Source organism: Trichoderma virens, assembly GCF_000170995.1.
Source record: "Trichoderma virens Gv29-8 chromosome Unknown TRIVIscaffold_2, whole genome shotgun sequence".
Classification (NCBI taxonomy): domain Eukaryota; kingdom Fungi; phylum Ascomycota; class Sordariomycetes; order Hypocreales; family Hypocreaceae; genus Trichoderma; species Trichoderma virens.
Window position 1 is genome coordinate 1,634,042 of NW_014013747.1, and position 22,440 is coordinate 1,656,481.

The 22,440-nt window shown below is 51.2% G+C and overlaps 11 protein-coding genes across 11 annotated transcripts; 3 read left to right on the forward strand and 8 right to left on the reverse strand.

Annotated features, from left to right (window-relative positions):
* Positions 1-355: 355 nt before the first annotated feature.
* On the reverse strand, positions 356-1,648 carry TRIVIDRAFT_133760 (uncharacterized protein; the record flags this gene model as incomplete). Its single annotated transcript, XM_014105151.1, has 2 exons — positions 356-644; positions 699-1,648. Coding segments are annotated over 2 exons (1,239 nt in total), but the record flags the coding sequence as incomplete, so codon positions are not given.
* Positions 1,649-1,852: 204 nt separating this feature from the next.
* TRIVIDRAFT_129385 (uncharacterized protein) lies at positions 1,853-2,815 on the reverse strand (the record flags this gene model as incomplete). Its single annotated transcript, XM_014105152.1, has 1 exon — positions 1,853-2,815. A coding segment is annotated over one exon (963 nt), but the record flags the coding sequence as incomplete, so codon positions are not given.
* A 491-nt stretch (positions 2,816-3,306) lies between these two features.
* On the reverse strand, positions 3,307-4,688 carry TRIVIDRAFT_73773 (uncharacterized protein; the record flags this gene model as incomplete). Its single annotated transcript, XM_014105153.1, has 2 exons — positions 3,307-4,128; positions 4,193-4,688. 2 exons carry the CDS (start codon positions 4,667-4,669, stop codon positions 3,487-3,489), a joined length of 1,119 nt encoding a protein of 372 aa, XP_013960628.1.
* Positions 4,689-5,256: 568 nt separating this feature from the next.
* TRIVIDRAFT_35306 (uncharacterized protein) lies at positions 5,257-6,657 on the forward strand (the record flags this gene model as incomplete). Its single annotated transcript, XM_014105154.1, has 1 exon — positions 5,257-6,657. One exon carries the CDS (start codon positions 5,257-5,259, stop codon positions 6,655-6,657), a length of 1,401 nt encoding a protein of 466 aa, XP_013960629.1.
* A 484-nt stretch (positions 6,658-7,141) lies between these two features.
* TRIVIDRAFT_16721 (uncharacterized protein) lies at positions 7,142-8,145 on the reverse strand (the record flags this gene model as incomplete). The annotated part of the gene is made up of 2 exons (XM_014104643.1): positions 7,142-7,549; positions 7,627-8,145. Coding segments are annotated over 2 exons (927 nt in total), but the record flags the coding sequence as incomplete, so codon positions are not given.
* Positions 8,146-8,696: 551 nt separating this feature from the next.
* Positions 8,697-9,969, forward strand: TRIVIDRAFT_86444 (uncharacterized protein; the record flags this gene model as incomplete). Its single annotated transcript, XM_014105155.1, has 3 exons — positions 8,697-8,904; positions 8,971-9,118; positions 9,278-9,969. The coding sequence occupies 3 exons, from the start codon at positions 8,875-8,877 to the stop codon at positions 9,883-9,885; spliced, it is 786 nt and encodes a 261-aa protein (XP_013960630.1).
* A 192-nt stretch (positions 9,970-10,161) lies between these two features.
* TRIVIDRAFT_73779 (glucosamine-fructose-6-phosphate aminotransferase) lies at positions 10,162-13,190 on the reverse strand (the record flags this gene model as incomplete). The annotated part of the gene is made up of 5 exons (XM_014105156.1): positions 10,162-10,679; positions 10,741-12,320; positions 12,395-12,626; positions 12,729-12,799; positions 12,970-13,190. The coding sequence occupies 5 exons, from the start codon at positions 12,972-12,974 to the stop codon at positions 10,459-10,461; spliced, it is 2,109 nt and encodes a 702-aa protein (XP_013960631.1).
* A 3,326-nt stretch (positions 13,191-16,516) lies between these two features.
* Positions 16,517-18,133, reverse strand: TRIVIDRAFT_111074 (uncharacterized protein; the record flags this gene model as incomplete). Its single annotated transcript, XM_014105157.1, has 4 exons — positions 16,517-16,770; positions 16,841-17,297; positions 17,361-17,747; positions 17,822-18,133. 4 exons carry the CDS (start codon positions 18,030-18,032, stop codon positions 16,650-16,652), a joined length of 1,176 nt encoding a protein of 391 aa, XP_013960632.1.
* Positions 18,134-18,551: 418 nt separating this feature from the next.
* Positions 18,552-19,741, reverse strand: TRIVIDRAFT_215280 (uncharacterized protein; the record flags this gene model as incomplete). The annotated part of the gene is made up of 1 exon (XM_014105158.1): positions 18,552-19,741. One exon carries the CDS (start codon positions 19,527-19,529, stop codon positions 18,915-18,917), a length of 615 nt encoding a protein of 204 aa, XP_013960633.1.
* Positions 19,742-20,314: 573 nt separating this feature from the next.
* On the reverse strand, positions 20,315-20,936 carry TRIVIDRAFT_218588 (uncharacterized protein; the record flags this gene model as incomplete). Its single annotated transcript, XM_014105159.1, has 3 exons — positions 20,315-20,436; positions 20,492-20,628; positions 20,695-20,936. 3 exons carry the CDS (start codon positions 20,934-20,936, stop codon positions 20,315-20,317), a joined length of 501 nt encoding a protein of 166 aa, XP_013960634.1.
* A 797-nt stretch (positions 20,937-21,733) lies between these two features.
* TRIVIDRAFT_86452 (uncharacterized protein) lies at positions 21,734-22,359 on the forward strand (the record flags this gene model as incomplete). Its single annotated transcript, XM_014105160.1, has 5 exons — positions 21,734-21,795; positions 21,861-21,883; positions 21,947-22,012; positions 22,080-22,128; positions 22,185-22,359. The coding sequence occupies 5 exons, from the start codon at positions 21,793-21,795 to the stop codon at positions 22,239-22,241; spliced, it is 198 nt and encodes a 65-aa protein (XP_013960635.1).
* Between the last annotated feature and the right edge of the window lie 81 nt (positions 22,360-22,440).

The following is a 22,440-nucleotide window of genomic DNA, read 5'->3' on the forward strand; positions in this document are numbered from 1 at the left end:
TAAGCCTGCAATATCTCATCAACCTACCGACGCAAATTTCGGTCTCGGCGTAGTCTTGAAGTGTCGAAGCTAAAGCTAGTCGAGCAAATCCGGTCGCAATATTCAGGGCCCTCTCAGTATATACCCGAAAAAACAGGTTTTCTAGCGCCATACTCAGCGTTTCCAGTCTGTCAGATAGATCCGTGATTGTAACAACTTCTGGAATTGACCCTAGAGAAGTTATGCTCTGGCCTGTAGACTCCCAGTGATGCCCCCAATACTCCGTGGAGTAATATAGGAAGGGGTGACTTTCTAGGTATCGGATGAGTTCGCCAAAGCCTGCAACTCGGCCGTCAATTTTCAACGTAGCGTGGATAACATAAGCTCGACAGATGTCCGCAAGCACAGCGTGTGCTTCACGGTAACTTATGGAGTGTTGCCAACGTTTAGGTTTGGCCGGAATGGTTGCAAGTGACGACGATCCTTGAAGAAACTCTCGAGCAGTTTGATGAAGGAAGTATATCTTGTCGTGATGAATTGAAATAAACAATCCACACCAAGATCTGAGGCGTGACTTAAAGTCCTCTTCTCTTTCAAGGTCAAGAGTCAGTGATGATATGTCAATATTCAGAGCCACGTTCATTTCGGCCACCGTTAATGGTTGCCTCGCTGCAAAGATAATATTCAAGATCTTGCGAACTATCGGGTCTTGTTTAGACCTATCAAGTATCTTCTCGTATGCTTCATTAACGTTTTGTGGAAGTATTAGAAGAGACTGCACTGCTGGTAAGGTCTTTTTGAAGTTTTCCCTTTTTAAGTAATCAAATATAAGATATACCCAGAGATAGGTACGGTGGGCAGTATCCTGCAGCCTTGTTTTTAAATAGGCAGTAATTTCAGGTGAGAGGTTTTTTGTTCTTGATAGCTGGTTAAGCTGATGTTGAATAACATGATTTATCTCGCGGCCAATAGCTTCTGACCCCTCCTCTCCTGGTATATGGATTTTTGGAAAAGCACTCTGCAGGTTATAGAACTTGGATAAAATCGCCTCATATGGACGGCATGTAAGAAGATATTTAACCTTCCCACTCTGGTCGTTGCGGAAATGGCTCTCCACATTGTGCATCAGGTCCGCAAAGTCGGACTCAGCACATTCATCTAGGGCGTCAAGGACTATAATTATAGATCCTGCCTGGGGGTCTGTGATTGCATTTTGTAAGATATTCCAAAGTGTTCTTGTAGAGTTGATTAACCCCATCCCATCCTTGCGATGTTCCACTACAGCATGTTTAATTAGACATGGCTTTTGGGTGAAGAGCTGGTGAAGCAGTGCGCAAAGGGCTTGCCGGACGGTATTCTGGTCTTGATCCTTAAAGAAAAAGTAGCAGATAGTAGAGTCTGATCGTGGAAGGACCTCGTCAACCAGATATTTGGCCAGCACAGATTTTCCACAGCCAGGATCTGCTGATACCAGCAGCGGGTCCGATTCCTGTTTTAACCACTCCTGGAAATACTCGTGCTGAAGGAACCACAGGCATGTGTCTTCAATCCTTGTTTCCACTCGGTCTTTATACCACTCATATGTGGCGTCTCTTCTAGTAACTGTGAGGCGGAATAACTGGTGACATTTTTCTTCTTCCTGGCGGCGCTTTTCCTCTTCTTGGCGACGTTTTCCCTCTTCCTTGGATTGGAAATACTCCTTGGTAATATCCGAGTGCTCCTTTGCAATATCTCGATGCTCCATTGCTACATCACGGTGCTCCATTGCAATATCACGGTGCTCTGTTATGCAATCAATATGTGCTAATAGTATAGTTTGCATAGTTTCGAACTGACCAGATAAAATATCACATATTTTCTTTTCAGCTTCAACTCTATTTGGCACAATCTGGCCAAGAAGATCCTTTGCATACATCGCCGCCACCATTGCTGCATATCCCTGCCACTCCTCATTCTTATGGGAGTCTGAATAATTGCAAATGCCGCGGACGACAAGACATGGAAAGTGATTCATTAGTCCAGCAGCTTCCATCTCAAAGCACACGACGTCTTTTTCTGCCGCGAGCCTATCTCGAAGCGTGGCGTCCTTCATTAGCTGGTTTGCCGAAGCAATCAGGCCGTAATGAATCATTGGATCATCTTGATGCTCAGTCCTTGGAGGCCGTGGGATAAGGTTTGGCCCGTTATTTCCACATGACTCGGCACATTTCGATTTCTTGTCCATAGGGTGGCGGATATGACGCTGATATAATCTGTCACTGCTTGGATCTGGCCGTTGGTATTTCCCCTGTAGCCTTGGATGTTTTTTGAGGATGGCATCGATAGCTTCCTTAAATCGGTGCCCTTCTAGTTCATATTTCGCTTTAAGGCTGGTTATTGCTGTGCGCAGAATCCGTGGTGGTTGGTTTAGGAATCCAGTTGTTTGGAAGCTCTGCTCTTGAATAGTTTTTCCAAAGTCGTACTGGAATACGCCGCCGTTGCTGCTGCCTTCGCCCGGAGAGCTCACCACCACGTCTCCCAAGCGCATATCGCACTCTTTATCTTTAAATGGCACGCCGCCGCCAGTGCCAACGAGTAGGCCGAATCTGACGTTGGGGAAGCTGTGAGACAAATCTGCTGCCGCCCGTGCTGCAGAGGATATGCCATACTCTCCATCAGGCAAAACAGCGATAACAACGTTATGTCTCCCAATTCTACCTAATGCATAGCTGTTATTGTCGTTGCTAGAAACCATCTCTGGTAGTTTGTGCTTTTCGTCGAGAACAGCTTGGGCAGCAACATATTCGGCCGTGATGGAACAGATCCAGCCGACCGTGTAATTATTTGGATTTGACATGTCTCCTAATGATTCACCAGAGGTGGATTAAGATGAATAAGTTCCTCTCAAATGAGGAGGTAGACAAAGCTCCTCTCGGTTCACTTGCCAAGTCGTGGATGCCCGCCCGTATTTGAAGGATACAGCATCTTGTGTTTTAAAAGCGGGGCATCAGGCTGCGTATGAACCACATCCTCTTATTGGATATTGGTTTAGATATAGTAGTGCTACTTGAAATGCGGCTGAAAACTACATGTACCTAGGAACGAGCTCATATCGGCCTGGTGAAAAGCTGCAAGTGAAGAAAGGTAGGTATATCTTAGAACCAGTTGCAATAAGCTTATACCTAGTACCTACTTACTAGTCAAGATGGGGACCTACTAAGGCAAAAAATTACCACAATAAACCAAAGGAACTTTACAAAGGTATCAAGAGGTATTCATGGATGGCATACCTAATTGATCATGGGTAGAGTCCACAGATACCGAGGCAGTACATCCTGGCTGTAAAATAAAAAGATACTAATGTATTAAATAAATAGTTGCAGGTGTGTATATAAACACGTATGGCTAAATGACCTGCTGTATGTGCATCCAATCATGCCACTCATCAATGATTCGTACCAATGGCTATATAGAATTTCCCACTCCTTTTTTCATCGCTTCACCTACCCACTCTCAACCGTGCACCAATCATTGCGTCTTCTTGGACTCATCCTTCTTCCTCTCCTCCATAAACCAGCCCACACCCCGGTCAATGCCCTGCTGCAGCGTCCATAGAGGCTCGTATCTCAGAACCCGCTTGGCCTTGCTGATGTTGTAGTAGCGCGTCATGGTGGACACCGTGGCCCTGAGCCTGGTAAAGGTAGGCGGCTTGCCGATGATTCCAAAGAAGACTTCACTAGCAGCGCCGAGGAGGATGCCCATGCCCCTGGAGATCACCCAGACGCCCTCGGTGCCCTTGTCGCTGCCGGCGGCCCTCCAGACGGCGCGCGCAAAGTCCCAGAAGTAGACGGGCGAGTCGTTTGTGACAAAGAAGATTTCGCCGTCGACGCGCTCGTGGCTCAGAGGGATGGTGTGCGAGGCGGCGGTGGCGATCAGCAGGCGGGCAGCGAGGAGGTGGGCGTGGGCGACGTTGCCGACGTAGGTAAAGTCAAAGATGTTTGTGTTGTCACCGAGCTGGATGTGCGACTTGTTGTTGTCGTAGGCACGGAGTAAGCCGGCGAGGGTCTGGACGTCACCCTCGCCGAAGATGCCAGCGGGACGGATGGACGTGGTGAGGAGCCTGGAGGGCTCTTGGCGGTTGGCCTTGATGACGAGTTCTTCGGCAGCGGCCTAGAGTGGTGATTCCAATTGTTAGTCTGGTGAATTGCTATTCTCAAGTATATCAAGATAGTACCTTTGTCTCGGAGTAGTACTCCTTCTGCTGGGCGCCACGAATCACGGGGTAATCCTCGTCTGCGTTGAGCAAGTCGTTCTCGTTGTCGCTAATGACACTGGCCGAGCTGGTATACACAAGCGCCTTGACGCCGGTATTCTGACAGGCCTCAATGACGGCCTTGGTGCCGCCAATATTGACCTTGCGGAAGAGATCATGGGCCGTCTTGTTGTCACCGCTGGCCACGGGGGAGGCCGTGTGGATGACGATGTCGGGCTTGACCTTTTGCAGAATCTCAGTCAGCTTGGCGGCATCGGTGATGTCGCACTCGTGGTACGAGGCCTTATCGTTGATGTTGCGGGTGCATCGCAGGTCGATGGAGGCCACGGACGTGCAGTTCCATGATTCCAGAGCCTGGTTGACGATGTGGTGGCCCAGGAAGCCGTTGCCTCCAATGACCAGGACGCTGCCGAGGTCGCCTCTCTTTTCACCGGCCATTGCTGCGAGTGATGGTAGGATGAGAGGGATTTTGGGTATGGATGTATGAACGGTGGAGGTTGATATCGAGATACGATATGATGGAGTCGTGGCACCAAAGCCAGGCCACTGGTAAAGGTACCTGAGTTAGGCCGGCGTCCCAGTGGTCTTTAGTGGGGAATGCGCCTGAAGCATGGGGCATTATTGGGGGAGACGTGGCTTCAGTTAGTGGGGTTTATGGTACAATTGAGTCCGACATCAATTGATCGGGCAGCTTGATCCGTCATTCCATCTTAAGCTAGGTCCTTTTCACGACTACTCGTACATCAACTGGAGGGACAACCTCTTAATACCATCCTCACCAAGACCCCGGTAGGTTGCGCAACCCAGGACGGCGGCCCGCAGCTTATTGGCGAACCCCTGTACGAAGTAGGCGCCCAGCATTGCCCGACAAGCTGCAACATGTATAAATGACCAGCCATCGTGCCTCGTCTCTCCTCCGCCGTTCTCTCCGCTGTATGCTTTCCAGCTGATGAAGACGAGTGTCATGCTCTTGCATCCTTCGCAATGCTCTGCTCTTTAGCTCAGCAACGGATAGACGACATCAAATGGCGGCGAGTCGGGGGAATCAGATCCCGGACGTCGAGATCCTAGTTCACGTCACGGCACCCAGCAGGACAGCAGACGACGTTGCGTACAGGCAGCTCGCGCAATCCTATCTTTCTTTTCAGCCCCAGAGGCGGGTTGATTTCACCGAAGATGCCGTTCAAGAACATCGTTATGAAGACGTGGGGGGTTCTCCAACACAAGAGACCGTATCTTCATTCAACAAGGACTTCTCAAAAGTGACTTCAGGGCAGCCGTGGGTTCCAGAGTCCCAGGATCTAAGCTTTCGGAGTGTATACGATAACCGATTTTCGCCGCCGTTGCTAGAGAGGCAGGGCTCAGCAGACAATTCTTTCCTCAGCGAGGGTGGAGAATCTCTCTCAACTCAGCTCGCATCCCCATGGCGTGCACCTCCAAGCCAAGTCAACGATTCATACCCCTTACCTGATGCTGAGGTACTCCACGCCACACCAACGAGAGTTCTAGAGCACTATCTGAAGAGCTTGAATGCATCCCCGCCTCTCAGATCCTCGTCAGCTGGCCAAGTTGCCAATGTTGACGACTCTACTTCGTTGGCCAGCTCTAGTGTTAATGGAGGCAATATCCCGTCATCCATCCCCATCCCTCCCGGCCTGGACGAAGCTGCAAGCCACTCACTTGGATATAGAAACGTTGCAAACACCATCCCAGTCACTCCTCGAGCACCAGAGGTGTCGACGCGGAAGCGGGAAGAGTTCTCTCCAACTGTAATTAACGAAACTATATACATACCAAGCAGTGATCTCGTCACAACTTCCGAAGCAGCCTCTTTCAGAGCCGAATCAGCACCGCCTCTATCAAAACGCCAAAGGGGACTCATTGATGAAGCCGAAGCTACGAATCTGCAACGAAGCTCGAGTGACACCGGGCCAGTAAGGACCAATCAACCGGCCAGCACCTCTTTTGCTGTAGCGAAAGAGTTGACTGACGCCTTGGAAATTCGACCACCGTCGCCCTCAGCGGGAATCATGGATATCGAGCCTGAAGACTTGATATCCGATAAACTAGCTAAACTAGCAAAAGACCTTTCGTCTCGATATCGTCCCATAGCGAAACGCCCAACAGAGCCCCTTGAACGTGGCTACTGGCTCCTCGACTGCACCGGCTGGTCCCAGGACACTCGTCTCGAAGCCTGGGTCTTCTTGGCAAACTACCTCCGCAGCGGGCTCGCCGGATGGGGTGTGTGGTGTCGCCGTGATGAGTCGCGCAACTGGATCCGCCTCTATTGCTGGGCTCACGTTGCCAAGCATATGTATCTGCTGCTGTACCTTGCCAGCGGCAGGCATCTGAAAACTACTGGCGCGCAGTGGATTGATGGCGACGGAGAGGTTGTCTTGGAAGTGTCTCCCGTGGAGAAGAAGTAAGGTAATTATAAGTCTATTGGTCTATCTTAAGCTGGATATGAGTAGTTTTGTGGATTTGGGCACCGGAGTTATTTTTCATGATTATTATTTATATCTCTTCAAAGAAGAGCACATATTTTATGGCACCTGGGAGTTTTATTTTACTACTTGGGCGTCGAGTTCAGACAAAGGAATCCAACCTGTATAGGATAAGGGGTGTGGTTATAAATAATCATTCAATAGCTGGCATTCATACACACGTTACTGTTGTACAATTCATGAAATTCATGAAATCCCCGTGAAACTCAAGCATGATAACAAAAAAACCATTTTCTTCACTCTCTCCCACTATCGCCCTTTTTCCCTACAACCAGTCCAAGACCAAGAGATAAATATACCATAATAAACAAAGTAACGTGACAGGGAAGAAAGACATGTCTACTCGCTTACAGCACGCACACACACACGAAAACACCATCTTCAGACATGCGACCTAAATCTAAGCTGAAGGAGAGGCAAGCTTCTCCTTCCAGTACTTGGCGCCCTTCTCTCTCAAGTCCTTGGCCTGGGTTCCTGATGATTTGTTGAGCTCCTGAGCCCGCTCTATGTAAGGAGCCTTCTCGCTAGGGCTCAGTGACCTCCAGCGTTCGCTGATGGTGCGCATAGCGTCGGTGACTTTTTCAGTACCAGCCTGACTGAACTGTTCCTTCAGATAGTAAGTGAATGCGCTTCCAGCACGGTGAGGAAGTCGGTCGTCGTGAATCAAATAGACTTTGGACTTGTCGGTCTTGCGAGCGAGACGACGGCGGGCCAGGTTAGCCGTGTAAATCACCTCGGGAGGGAACGACTGGATCCATTTCTTCTTAGACTCTTGGTTGGCAATCTTGTTGGAGTTGCCAATTGAGGTCAAGCGCTGGGAAGAGGAGTGAAACAGTCAAGTTAGCAAAGGTGGTCTCATGGAGAGCGACTCAAAGGGAGAGATGGCCGTACCTCTTTCTCGGTCTCAGTCAAGTTCTTGAAGCTGGTGGAAAGGACCTTGGCCCTCTCTGTTACAGAACCGCTGGCGCCGCGAATGTTATCAATCAAGTATACATTCCATGCTGTCTCCGGGAGCAAAGTCGGTCCCTTCAGCAGCGACATCTGTCTCAGCTTCTTGATCTCGGCTCTTTCCTTTTGCTCGGGCGTCAACGTCTTCTTCTTAGTCGTCTTCTTCGGCTTCTTGACGGCGGCCTTCTTCTTGATCGCCTTCTTCTTGACGGGTTTCTTAGCCTTGGGCTTTGCGGTCTTCTTGGTCGTCGATTTCTTGGCCGAGGTCTTTGACTTTGTGGCAGTGGACTTGGCCGCCGGCGAGCGCATAGACGCCGAGATGCTAATTGTGCGCACCGATGGCATGGCAAGGCGCAACACCAATGCGCGGGCTGCTAGACCTGTGGATTGACGCCATGGAGCTGCCGCGCCGGAGCTGGTGAGCACGCGACGAACGGCCGCGAGACCTGCGGATGACAGCATTTTGACGACTCGACTTTCGATGGTTCGGAGCAAATGCGAGATGCGCTGGGCGAGAATGCGACGCAATTGCAGGGCAAATTATAAGGGCCGCCGTCGAGGCAAAAGACAAGCAAATGCGAATCTTGTATTTTTCTCGTGTAGTTGCTGGAATGGTGTTGCGAAATGACGAGGGTCTGGGAGGGGGAGAAACTGCCGTCGCTATCGATTGCCGCAACCAGCCCTGTAGCTGCAGTTGCTGGTGCTGATTCCAGTAGAGCTCGGCTCGCTAAGTTGTAGCTGCAGCAGCTTCTGTTGCTTCCCTGACGTCTTCTATCGCACCACGCGAGATGTCAGGTATCGAAAACTTCGTCTGTCGCTGCAAGCCCCGCCGCCGGGGACGTATGCGGTACCTGGAGCCCGCTTGGTCCAAGCTCTCCTCCCTGCAGCCAATCATGGCATGTGATGTCAGCTTATGTAACCACTGCTTGTACTTTGTAGGCTACCGCTGGGACGCGCGACCACGGCATCACCAGCTCTCCCAAGACAGCGAAGCCTCTCAAACTGCCTGTCTTCTCGCTTCCTCCTCAATTCATCCGAGCCGCATATCTGGTGCCCTTGAGCAGCCTCAGCAACAGACGAATAAGCCTCCCGATTTCGCCTTTTGAAGAGCTGCCACAGAATCAAGCAGCCGCTCAGCTTCCGTCCTTACCCCACGTCGCCGCCTCTTCTTCACAAGCTCTATAAGCCAAGATGGATCACCGTCCGCAAGCATGGGGTCGAGTACGACATTCTCCCAGATTTACCATGAAACTTGCCCATTGCCATTCGCTGACTGCTTTACCATAGCCGAGAGACGACGTTTACGGCGCCTACGACCGCTCCTACATGCAGGACAATGGGCCTAAGCAGAACACTCAGCAGCCCATCGTCACTGGTACATCAGTAATAGGCATCAAGTTCAAGGATGGCGTCGTCATGGCGGCCGATAACCTGGGTTCGTGCCCCTTTCCCGCCTCTTCTTGTTCCATTTCTCTTGAATCATCCTCCACCTCGCCGTTGCATCTATTTGTCACCCCTCCCCCCTCCATCTCCCACGGACAGTCATCTAGCAACCAGGCCATTTGTTCACATCATTGACCTTTAACAACTACAGCATCATACGGCTCTCTCGCCCGCTTCACCGACGTCAAGCGTCTCCGCCCCTTCGCCGACTCCTCCATCCTCGGCTTCAGCGGCGACATCTCCGACATGCAGTACCTCGACCGCCACCTCATCGACCTCTCCCTCTCCGAGGCCTACGAGTCCCCCGACAAGCCTCGCCTCAACGCCGCCAACCTCCACCGATACCTCTCCAAGCTCCTCTACAACCGCCGCTCCAAGTTCGACCCGCTCTGGAACCACCTCCTCGTCGGCGGCCTCGACGACAACGGCGAGCCCTTCCTCGCCGCCGCCGACCTTCTCGGCAGCACCTACTCTGCCCCCTCCCTTGCCACGGGCTTCGGCGCCATGCTCGCCCAGCCAATCATGAGACGCTACGTCCCTGACGAAGAGTCGGCCAAGAAGCTCTCCCGCGAGGAGGCCATCAACATTGTTAAGGAGGCCATGAAAGTGCTCTTCTACCGTGATGCTCGAAGTCTAGACTCCTACTCATTAGCTGTTGTGACCAAAGACGGTGTCGAGCTCAAGGAGGACGAGAAGCTAGAGGATCAAAGCTGGGCGTTTGCGGATAGAATCAAGGGCTATGGTACTCAGACGGTCTAAAGCAGGGGGTTTAGTTACCAAGAGATAATTACGGCCTATTCTGTTTTTGTAGTGCAAAATAAATAAAAAGACCTTAGCTCTCTTAGACGGGCGATGAATATCAAGAAATTCAGTCTCCAGTAAAGTCCACGTTGATGCCCAAATCACTTCGCTTGCTCATCAATATTATAAACAGAATATTTTTGTTCTTTACAGTTTATCAGTTCTTCTCTAGATATCCAAGCAGAAGATGGCGCAAAGTCTACACACAAACGCTCAGGACACATGTTTTTCAGTAAACGGAAAAAGCAGTATACCAAGACGCTCTGGCAAACGCATGTCCTACATAAAATGGCAACAGTCCGCCTTGCTTGCGTTCATCTAGAAACGAGCTCGGCCTCGCTGATAGTCAAACCCTTTATGGGTTCTGATTACATACAAAATATAAAGTGCATCCTCCTATGGTAAAAAATTCATTGCTGAGCCGTTAAAAGTTCCCTGACAGCCAACTCCTCATTATCTTTTAATTCGTGGCAGCAAAAAAAATGCCGCTGCCACGCCAACACCCAGTGAGCAGAGCCGACCGGCGTCTCTTTACTCGACAGTGACAGACTTGGCCAAGTTTCGGGGGAAGTCAACGTTGAGACCCTCGAGAACGGCCAGCCAGTAGGCAATCAGCTGCAGGGGAATGACGTTCAGGATACCCTGCAGGCAGTCAACGGTCTTGGGGATCTCAATCTTGAGAGCATCCGAAGCCTTGAACTCCTCATCGGCAGGGTTGCAGATGACGATGGGCTTGCCACCACGAGCAATGACTATAGCGAGTGTTAGCGTTACGAAGGTGGGAAAAGGGGGTTCACAATGGAATAAACTTACCCTGCTGGTAGGCGTTGAGGGACTTGGTGAAGATCTCGTCACGAGTGAGGATCATGATAATGGGGAGGTTCTCATCGACCAGGGCCAAAACACCGTGCTTCAGCTCACCGGACATGACGGCCTCGCAGTGGAGGTAAGAGATTTCCTTGATCTTCAAGGCACCCTCAAGAGCGGTGGAGAACTGGCTGCCACGGCCAAGCAGCAACAGGGACTTCTGGTCCTTGAAGACCTTCTGGCACAGGTCCTTGATAGGCTGGTCCAGGTCGAGAATCTGCTTGATCTGGGCGGAGACGTTGGCCAGGCCCTCCATGATTTCCTCTCGGCGAGCCTTCTTGGAGGCACGGTCCTCACTAAGGGAGAGAGCAAACATGACCATGGCAATGAACTGAGAGGTGTAAGCCTTGGTGGAGGCAACACCGATTTCGGGGCCGGCGTTGACGTGGACACCGCAGTGGGTGAGGAGAGAGATGGAAGAGCCGACAACGTTGACGATACCAACAGTGAGGGCACCACGCTCCAAGCAGTATCGGAGGGCCATCAGAGAGTCGGCAGTCTCACCAGACTGGGAAACGAAAACGCAGGTGTCGTCTCGGAAGACGGGGGCCTCACGATCGAGGAAATCAGAGGCCAGCTCAACAGAGATGGGGATCTCAGCAAGCTCCTCGAAGATACCACGAACAGCCATGCAAGAGTGGTAACTGGTACCGCAAGCAATGAAGATGATTCTGCGGCATCGGCGGATGGTGGAGATGTATGAACGCAGACCACCCAGGGTGACGGTCTTGTTGGCGATGTCGAGACGACCACGCATGGTGTTGACAACAGACTCGGGCTGCTCGAAAATCTCCTTCTGCATGAAGTGGTCGAACTTGCCCTTCATGATCTCCTGGAGCTCCAGCTCAAGAGTGTGGATGGCACGGACGTTGGAGCTGCCATCAGCCTTCTTCAGGCGGTGAATGTTGAGGGAGCCCTCGTGGATGTGAGCAATGTCGTCATCCTCAAGGTACAGGACCTTCTTGGTGTGCTCAACAATGGCTGAGGGATCAGAAGAAAGGAAGAACTCGGTGGGCATGGGCATGCCATCATCGGTCATGAAAGCACGCGACTGGGAGCGGTGCAGGAGAGACTTGTCGGGAGCACCCAGGGCGCTGGAGGGGGCAAGGAGGTCGCCAGCGGCGGCCTTCTTGAGGGCGACGGTCTGAGAAGCAGCCTCGGCGGAGAGAGCAGCGTTGTCCTCGCCATACTCAACGTCGACGAAGTCGACCTTCATGCGGCGCTGAGTCTTGACACCGATGACGAGAGGAGAACCCTTTCGGGCAGCAATAACCTCATGGGGGTAGTGGACAGACTTGATCAACAGACCATAAGCACCCTCAAGCTCCTGGATGACGGCCTTAATGAGGTCGGTGAAGCCAATCTGGGGGTGCTGGTCGTAGATGTACTTGGCGAGCTTGGCAATGCACTCGGTGTCGGTCTCGGTCTCGAACTTGAAGCCCTTGCTCGTCAGGAGGGTCTTCAGCTCCTTGTAGTTTGTGATGATACCGTTGTGAACAACAGTGAACTCCGAGGTGGGATCGGATCTGTTCGTAACAACGAGTGTCTGGTCAGCTTGCCGGATCAAGATTTGCAGGTAGAAATATCGGGGGAGACAAACCGGTGAGGGTGGCAGTTAAGGGTGGATGGGGGGCCGTGAGTAGCCCATCGGGTGTGGGCAATACCGGCATGTGAGTCGAAAACCTTGGTCAGGTCCAATGAGGACTCATCAATGAGCTTCCTCAGCTTGACCACCTTGCCAACCTCCTTGAAGGCCAGAACCTCGTTCTTCTTGTCGCCATCGATGGCCAGACCAGCGGAGTCGTATCCTCTGTACTCAAGACGGGAGAGACCTGGAACACGACCAAGGCGTTAGCTGTCAAATTGCTCTCCATGTCCAAGTCCAGCCAATGCCCCTCCGTCGGGGCCCGAGGAAAAAGATGAGAGCTCCTTACCGTTGAGCAGGGTATCGAGAATGAACTTGCGGTCCTTCTCCACCAGGTAGTTGACGTATCCGAAAATACCACTATTCAGGCAAGCAAAGCCAGTGTCAGCAGCAGGTCAATTGGCAATTGGGCTCTCGTCTTTCGAGACTATGGGTAGCATCGCAGCATCGCAGCACTGCAGCTCCGTAGCTTCATAGCGAGGAAGACGAATGCGGAGCGGGGCGGTGAATGGTGGGATGGGAGAGCTCACCACATGGTTGCTGCTGATGTCTATCGACGGGAATGGAAGCAAGAAAATACAACAAGGTCTCGCAGGAAACGAGAGCTGAGCGAGACAAGAGAGAAGAGACAAGTAACAAAAGGACGACTGGTCAAATATATGCCCAAGATAAGGTGGTAGTGGTAGTGGTAAGACGGTGGAAATGGCTGGCAGACTAAGGGGGAGAGTTTAGGTTTGGTATAAAAGGAGGGGAGGCGCGGATGGATGAGTTTGGGTTTGGGCGGCACGCGAAGGTGGGAAGCATTATTCTATATGTACTCCGTAGAGCTGTCTTCGTGCAGTGTCCGGCCTTCTGACTGGGCAGTGACTTGTGTGCTAAACCGAGCAAGACAAACGTGCTCGTACCTGTTACTCCCTTGGCAGTGGAAAAGGAGCACTGGCCAGAAGTAGCGGAGCGAGGCTTTGGGGCTCAGCTTAATGTGGAGAGGGGGGAGGGGAGAGGGTCCGAGGTGGGCAGCGAGCTTAGCAGGGAGCATGCGGTACCGCGCAGAGACTGCCGGATGGGGGGCGTTGAGCAGCTAAAACCCAAGTACAGATCAGGTACCGTCTAGCAGCTGGATGACGGAGATGGTCTTTGGCTGTTGTTGTTGCTGCCCCTCCTACTGCACTCGTACACACTCCCTCCCTGTTGACCTGGTTTTCTAGCCTTGCAAAGCACCATTTTCGTCTTTCGTCTCCCTGCTCGATTGCTGAGTGCTGTGCTGTGCCGTGTGCTATTCTGAGTCTGTTCTGTGGCGCTTCGTACCTGCGTCGCAGCCAAGGTCGAGTTTACGAGCTTCCATGGCATCGATGTAACACTATTGGATTCACTCCCGCCTGCCTTGGTTTTGTCCGATCTGGGACTTTATGCGAGTTGCTACCAAGTCACCAAGTACCTACCTATACCCAACGTCACCGCTACCTTAATCCCGACTCTATTGATAGTACCTTACTTGAATGTACAAGTACGAGTACAGACGAGATACAATGCCAATTCACGCCTGTCTCATCTGCCACTTATCACACCTTGTTGTAAGCTTGATTGCCAAAAGCGGCCCAAAGGGACTCCAAAGTCACCCATGTCCCCAGTTGATTGATGCCCAGGGGGTGTGTGAAGGTGTGATCCGGAGCTGAGCATGTCGGGCGTGAGATGGACAGATGCGGACGATTCCGCCGCTTGACAAGGCCGGCCACAGCAGGTCATGGCTCAGATGCTCGCTCATGCTGCACTTGTACGCATCTCGGACTGCGCGTGCTGGCAGCTACCGGCCGCATTGGCTCGTGGCGGGGTCGAGGCCTTACAGCTACAGCTGCAGTAGATACTAGAGCTTGTGCTCATAAGGTAGATACTGTACAGTATAACACGCAGCAGAGCCAGAGCCAAAGCCAAAGCCAAAAGCAGAAGCAGAATGACAACTCGCTCTCGATATCGGGCACCCATGCCTCGCCTCGCCTCGTTTCCCCGGTGCCAGAAAATGCCATGCCATGCCATTGACGTCCAGTAAACACATCTGGCGCAGTGACTGGATAACGCCCTGCGTCGTTCCCGCACTAAGGCGCCCCTCAATTCTCTACATCTCGTGGTGGGGCTCCGTCGTCAGCGTCGTACAGCACGTCCAGCATCCCACATTCCATCATCTACTACTATCTGCTCCGTACTCCGTACTCCATCTTGTCTCGCCTCCGAACCGTCATCATCATGTCCAGCCCTCGCTCGCACCGACCAGGCACAGACCCCTCGCCCGCCAAAAAAAAAAACCGCCATCAAAAGCCCTCCGGCCAAGCATCCCCCTTCGCCCCAGCAACGGTTCGCTGCCGGCAACGCAAGTTCCAAGGCTAGCCCTCGCCGCTAAACTGGCAAAACCTGACGCTAGCATTTCTCGCCATCCATGTCGTCCTCTGAATGCGTTAGATCAAGGGGAAAAGGAGCCTCGTGTGGCGTCCACCAGCGACTCACCACCATGCCACCGCCCGACCCTGATTCCGGCCAATCCCCTCGCTCGAGCCGTGCTAAAGGCGTCTTACACAGACAAGACAGGATCCGTACTATGCTCCGTCCAAAAGCCCGTTCAACTGACGGTTCGCCAGTATTACTCCGTAGCCCTCCCGTTTTTTCTATGTGGGCAAGTAAGCTGCTCCAAGCACTGACAGACCCATTAAAAAGTCAGGCACAGGTTTCACGATTTTGATTCAGAAAATATCGAATCAGGTAGAAAACGAAGAAAATCGCCTCTGGTGCCGCACGAGCAAATCCTTCTGTGGCACCTCCTGGAGACGTCATAACTTCGTATTTCGGCCAGGTACACACATCCATCTTTGTTCTGGGTTTTTTTCCCCTTCCCCCCTCTCCCGATAGAAACCACCCCTGTCCGTTTCTGCCGGCACTGCACCTAGAGACGGCCGGCATCCTTTGTGCCAAAATACGGAGTCTCATGCTGAAAATAGCCCCCCCGGCCCGTCGATAAAATTGCAGCCTCGTATGCCCGTGATAACGCTATCGCTCCGACTCGCTACCAACGGCAAAGCAAGCAATCACTAATGCATAGCCCGCGCCTTCTGATCGTCCAGGCCAAGCAAACGATGAAAGCGACGCACTCAATCTACACCCTTGCTTGGCGCCGTCCCCGAACAATCCAGATCGCGCTTGTGCTGAGAAGGTTCCTTTCACAGCCTCATTGATTTGCCCCTAGCACCCCTTAGTAACGGTTCGTTAGCTCAGCTCTCTTTTTCTTATTTCCAAGAATAGCATCACTCTGTTTGCGCCGCTGAGATATGGAGTCTACACAATTTCGACAGCCGCGGTGCAATTTTTTCTCTTCTTGATATCTCAAATATTCCTTTCTACGGCGTTTTATTATTAGTAAACGTCTAGTAATGTGCTGTAATCTCCGCGAAGCCACCATGGATCTGTTGCTTCCTCCAGTTAGCCTGCGTAGTTGAACCATCCTTCGGATCACGCAAACCGCACCCCCAACAAAAACACACACAAAACAAGTAGAAAACGCGACGAGGAGAGCAAACAACAACAACAAGTAGGGAAAACATGCTCTGTGGCTTGCCTCTCATTGGAAGTCCGGCCTCTACTAAAATATGCCACCTTACTGCTACTGGTATTATCTCCCTCTGACTCTGACATCAGCAATAATAATCGCCAGTCTGCCTTGCTCCTTCACAGCAGGAAAAGGAGGGAGCAAGTTCAGCCGCCCTACTTAGTGGTCATGCTAGCATTTTTCATGCTGCAAATTCGTTATCGCATGACTTGATGCGGCAATTGCAGGGCTGACATGTGCTCAGCCAAAATCCAGCCATGGCACAACACTTTGACTACTTTATTAGAAACGCCAGAGAAACAAGACCAACATGCCGAGGCCCTGTAATCGTGTAGCACTCCGTACTCCGTAAATATCTACAAGCATGTCAGTCTTACCTATCAACACCACGCCCCTGATGCCAGGACTATCACCATCATCAACAGATGGATAGATGCCTTGGGAGGCTGAGTTGAATAATACCAGGTAGTTGCTGATGCATGTCATTCCTATGCCAAGAGCTCACTCAGCATTTGCATCTACATCATTCATTATTATACAGTCCTAAAAAGTACCCGTATCGGTATCCTTTTTCCACTGGCGCCAGAAACCCTTCTTCAATGACCCTGCCTAGAAACGCTCTTACAGCTTCTGATACTCAAGCTTGCCCTCTAGCTTCTTCGCTTCCATCACCTTGCGCACCGCCCTGTTGAAATCATCCTGGTTGACAGACTCTCGGTAGTCTTTGATGGCAAACAGACCACTGTTTTTCTCTTTGTTAGCAAGGGGTTGCTCCGTAGATCTCGTCATTGGGATGTGGGTAGAAAACTCACGCTTCAGTGACCACGTTTCGCAAGTCAGCTCCGTTCAACCCATCACTCATCTTGACAACGCTTTCAAAGTCAATGTCGCCATCAATGACAACAGAAGAGGCATGGATCTTGAGAATCTCCAGTCGACCAACCTCGTTCGGTAGCGGGATCTCAATCTTTCGGTCCAGACGACCAGCACGCAGCAGCGCGGGGTCTAGGGTATCCGGTCTGTTTGTAGCCATAATGATCTTTGTCTTGCCCAAGTAGTCGAATCCGTCCAGCTGGTTGAGAAGCTCCATCAAGGTTCTCTGGATTTCACGATCGGCACTGGTACCTTCGGAAAATCGTCGTCCTCCGATGGCATCGATTTCGTCCATGAAAATAATGCAGGGCTCGTGTTCTTTGGCATAGCCAAACATTTCTCGGATCAATCTCGCCGATTCTCCTATATATTTGTCGACAATGGCCGATGAAACAACTAGGAGCTGTCAGCCTGGCTCTTCCACTCAGAGCTCGCTCCCATCTGTCAAACCCCACTCACCTTTCAGGAAATTTGTCTCCAGACTGCTTGCAACTGCTCTGGCTAGGAGGGTTTTCCCTGTTCCGGGAGGACCGTAGAGCAAGACACCTTTGGGCGGCTTGATGCCCACTCTGAGGAAGAGCTCTGGATTCTTCAAGGGAAGCTCGATAACTTCTCTCAGCTCTCGAATCTGGTCATTAAGACCACCAATTCCTGCAAAGCTGACCTGGCCAGGGTCCTCCAGTGACATGTTGTAGACTAGGGGATCGACCTCTCGCGGGAGCATACGCATGATCGTGAGCGTCGTCATATCGAGCGCGACACGTGTGCCTTGCTTCATCTTCGTTTTGTCGACCTTGGATCTGCAGCCGACAACATACCGGGGACCCGATGACGCTTTGACGATGACTAGAAAGCGCTCAAGGTTAGCATCATTCTTGGAAACAGCTTCCCATCTCAAGGCCCGTAGCAAGTGGCCTTACATCTCTCATCATCCAGCTGCTTCAGGACTTCTCCAATAATCTGTCCTACACTCTGAAGTGCCTTGATATTCTCCTCTGTCCGGTCATATTCTTTCTGTAGGTCCTTGATCTCTAGCCGTAGGTTCTTCAGCTTTGCTTCCCATTCGCGGGACTCGATGAGCTTCGCCCGGTAGGCGTTGAGGGCCGCCTGGCGCTCTTCTTCCGCAGACATGATTGGGGGAGCTGCAACGATGGTGGTATATTATTCTGGAGTGTGTGCTGTCAATTCCGGTGTGTTTCGCGTCGGTTCGTTGGGAGCTTGCCAGAGGTGATTGTGCCAGATCGGGTCTTGGTGGCTGCTCTTTGAAATCGTGGAGGCTTACCTCACTCGTTGGAGCCTTGAGCTAATCCCTGCCACTACTTCTCGGCAGAAGATCGGCACTACCTAGTACTTCCATGTTGCAGCTCGGACCCCTCCAGCCAGCGTGCTTCACGTCCAACCTTTGGTACTGCTCATTCCGTCTCTCTGTAGTTATCACCATGATGAATCATCGTCTTATTTATTTTTGTGCTAAATTAATGGTTGCGCATATTTTCTCGGATTTAATAGGTGTTTCATTCAGCGCTACAAGTGCTTGATCTAACCCTAGGAGCGTACTACCTACTACTCCGGAAGACTGATGGACTACATCCCACGTTACGAGCAAAGAGAGCCAAAGAGAGCGAATGCGTGTGCTTGCTTCAACCAATTAAACATAATGGCAGTGTAGGTATGGAGTACTATGAGTTGTAGGCGCGTAGATGTCTTATATACATGGACCATATCTCAAAGCCTTATCTACCCCATGCTCCTGGGATAGACGTACAGGGATCTTTCAATGCCCCGCTACTCCAAGTCTCAAAGCTGTAGAAGCCCTCCAGGCCCCTCGTTGTAACCGGCATCCCCAATAATGTGCCTTCAACCTGCGCGCTGGACTCTGGGCTGGCGAAACTTGAAGGATCCCTCCAACTGTAGCTGCAAAGAGCTCCCTTCCTGTGATTGGCGTGGTATTAAACGTATCGACTGAGGACGGCGGGGTTCCCTTGTTTGGATTGTCTCGTGCAGAAATGCCCTTCATTTGTTGTTCTCGCTGCCCTCCGCTACGCCATCTTTCGTCTCCGTCTTCGGCTCGCCGTCTGCATCAAAGCCAAGGGCATCCAATTCGCGAATGAGTTCGTTGATCTTGATGACCTTGGCGATCTGCTCGGGCAACAGACCTTCGCCTCCATCCTTCTTCATCTTGAGCTCCTTGGCTTGCTTGAGTTTCTTCTTAAGACTTCTAGCCTTTTTCTCGCGCTCAACCTCAGGATCAACCTCTTCCACCTTGGGCTGGCCATCTTGCGTAGCTGCAATTGTGTCTTCCTTGGCCTCGCCCTCACCGTCGCCAGCCGCCTTGGCCTTTTTGCGGGCCTCTCGGCGTTTCGCATTCTTATTGCTCGCGGCCGAGCCTTGGTCTGGCTTCTCATCTTGCGCCGAGGCAGCGCCAGGTATGCCTATTCGCTTTCCTCGCTCCCGAAAGGCTTCTGCGGGACGATTCTTGTAGACCTGGACATCTTCGGGGGGTTGGTAGCCGGGTCGGATCTTGATGGCCTTGCGTTTGCTCCCGTCGGCTCGAATAGACTCTGGAATGTGACGCTCTCCGCTGGCCTCGTCTGTTGTAATACCAGAATTTGTGGTAGAGGGTGCCATTGTCGAGGCTGCAGGCACGATGCTCTGAGAAGGTATGTCGTGAGGCAGCGAGGATGTTTGATTCGCAGTGACTCAGCCGTGCCCAATCACACAGCCTGTTGAATTGACGGCTCGGATGCACAGGCTTCCAATGGCATAAAACTAATCCTCTCAGGCACAACTACGGATTGGCCAGGCGATGTTCGATGCAGCAGCACTCAGGCAACACAGTGCCTACAGTCTGCAAAACAACTTGAAGCTCGGATGAGAACCGAGGCGTGACCACGCAGGACGGAGAAAATGTGGCCCAACGCACCCCCACTCTTTCGTTCTGCGTTACGCTGCTAGTGGCTGAGCTTATCTTGGGTTTGGCCTGTTAGAAGCACATGTTGACGATGTTGTTCTCACCTTGGTATTTCATGAACAACCCCCTACATGCGCCTATATACCGGGATGGCGCTATTTCAAAGAGCTGGCACCTGTATCCTAGCACATGATTCAGTAGTGATCACGGATTTTCAGACTCGATTGAACAAAAGAAAGAGAGAAAGAAAAAATAGAATAGAACAAAAACTATCTGTCCGAGTTTCTTGATTCCAAATTCTAACATAGCCACATCCTAGCATACATGATGCACACCGAGACTACCAAATTTGGAAGGCACATTGGCAAAGTCGTGGCTCTTCAATATAAGAATCGCAGCCAATCTCGAGTACTCATTGGTCATGCAAACCATAGTATGCCCCAAACATCCAGCCATGCTATTCTCCATGTGAATATACTTCCAGAGCCCATGTGTGTCCGATTCAGTCGAAGCGTTGCGCATTCTTCCCGATTCGAATTCCGAGGACCCATTTCACACGATCTATATCCGCAACAATTCTGTAATCCTCTCCCAGTTCGTTCAATAGCTTAGCCATTTGGTCCGCTAAGACGGAATCAACACTCTGGATACAGATGAGCATCAGATCTCAATAACTTACGACCCCAGGCTTCCAGCTCAGTCAAAGTTTTCGGACAGGCGACTTGGGTATTATTGTCGCGGTTTCGAAGTGGGCAGATATGCATCTCGGGGCTTGTGATATAGCTATTTTGGTCTCGTGCTTGGGCATTATGTTCTCTGCGCCAGCAAACGTGCTGAGTTAGCTGCCAATGTAGATGCCATTGATGCCGATATGGAACTCACGCGGCCATTCGTGATATCGCTGCCAACTTCATTACTCTGGTTGCTTCGTCCATGTAAACTCCCACATCATTCAACTGCCCCTCTATGCTTTTCAATCTGGCCTCCACCCCGACCAAACGCGTGGCGACAACATCGTTCATGCTCTTGGATAGAGCTTCCACTCTTGTCTCCAGACGACCCATTCGGTAGACGATGTCGGCAAACTGTTGATTGTCATAATGTGAGGAATAATGTGAGGCCATGGTTTGGGCAATGCGGTGGTATTTTAAAGGATGCAATGTGAATAATTACGAAAGGAGAATTGACCGCCGTACGTGGTTAGGACATATATCCTCGGCCTTGACTCAGCAGCATGCTATCTAAGTTTATTGCACTTTTGTGGGAGGTACGAGTGAGATGGCTTTCATGACATAGCAACCGTGAATCAATGGTTCCTACTTATATATACCATTCGAAATTTGTAGGGCTACTGATATAGATGAGCGGAAGTGGTGCCTCCGGAGGGATCACGACACAATGCTGAGATACAGATGGGAAGGGTGGAGGTCAGTCACAACAGCTACCTGGACATATACCTTCCTGATAATACATAGGTAAATGACTGCACACGAAACAGACGGTAGGTACACATAACGTTCAGGTTTAAAAGAGGCTTCTTAGGTACAAAATGTAGAGGAGAGTCAAACGAAGAGAGGACCATTATAGTGTCGCAAGGGATTTAAGTAGGCAGGGATGGAAGAAAATTCAGGGGAAAGAAGGGGGGGAAAAGGCCTTCAAGTAACTGAATTTCCCTTTCAAGACAGAGTTAGAACATGACAGAAAAAAAAGAGAAAATCGCACTGCAATGCATGTAAGTAATGCAGAGAATTGACTGAGGCGGGAGGCGGGAGGCGCCGGGTTGAAATTGTGGAGCGGAATTTCAGGTTACCGCCGGCCAATCAGCGTTGCTTACTTTCTGCTTGCGACCTCGCGGATTTCCCTAGCAGAACTTCTTCTGAGGCCATTCCTAACCTCTTAAAAAACCCGCCAACGACAGTACCTCGGTCTCTACGCAATCGCGACTGCATCAGAAGCATTCAATTGCTCGCCAAAGCCAAAATGGTAAGGATCAAAGGAACTCAGTCTGCTCTGTTATCGCATCACGAGCTAATCGCGCACATGCGCAGTCTCTCGCACAGTCTATCTACAGGCAAGTCGCAACGACAGCGAATCAACGAACGCACATCCGACATCCTAACACATAACTCTACAGTACCGTGTTCCGCAAGAACTACACCATGCTTGCGGCCGTTTTCGGTGCGGGCTTCGCCTGGGAGATGTATGAGAAACCTACAATGTCGATCGAGCCTCGGGACAGAGCAAATGGCTAATTAATGGTGCAACAGCGGCTTCAACGCCACCATGAACAAGATCTGGGACAACAACAACCGAGGCGTAAGTTACGAGGCAAAACGAGGCAATTGCCGGCCGAGAGCTAACCAGGAGACCAGCGTCAATGGAAGGACATCCGACACAAGTACATTGAGGGCGGCGAGGACGAGGAGTAAAGACACCATGCAAACTCCTGTTACTATGGCTAGAATGGGTGCAACATGGGACTGTCTGGGGAAAATGTACAAAATAAACAAGGAATAGAACGATTCACAACCTCTTTTTTTCTTTTGGATCCGTATCACTGCTCTATTGTCCTTGGCATCCGGCCCACGTTAACTTTGCGGTCATACGATGTCATTTACTGAGCCCCCG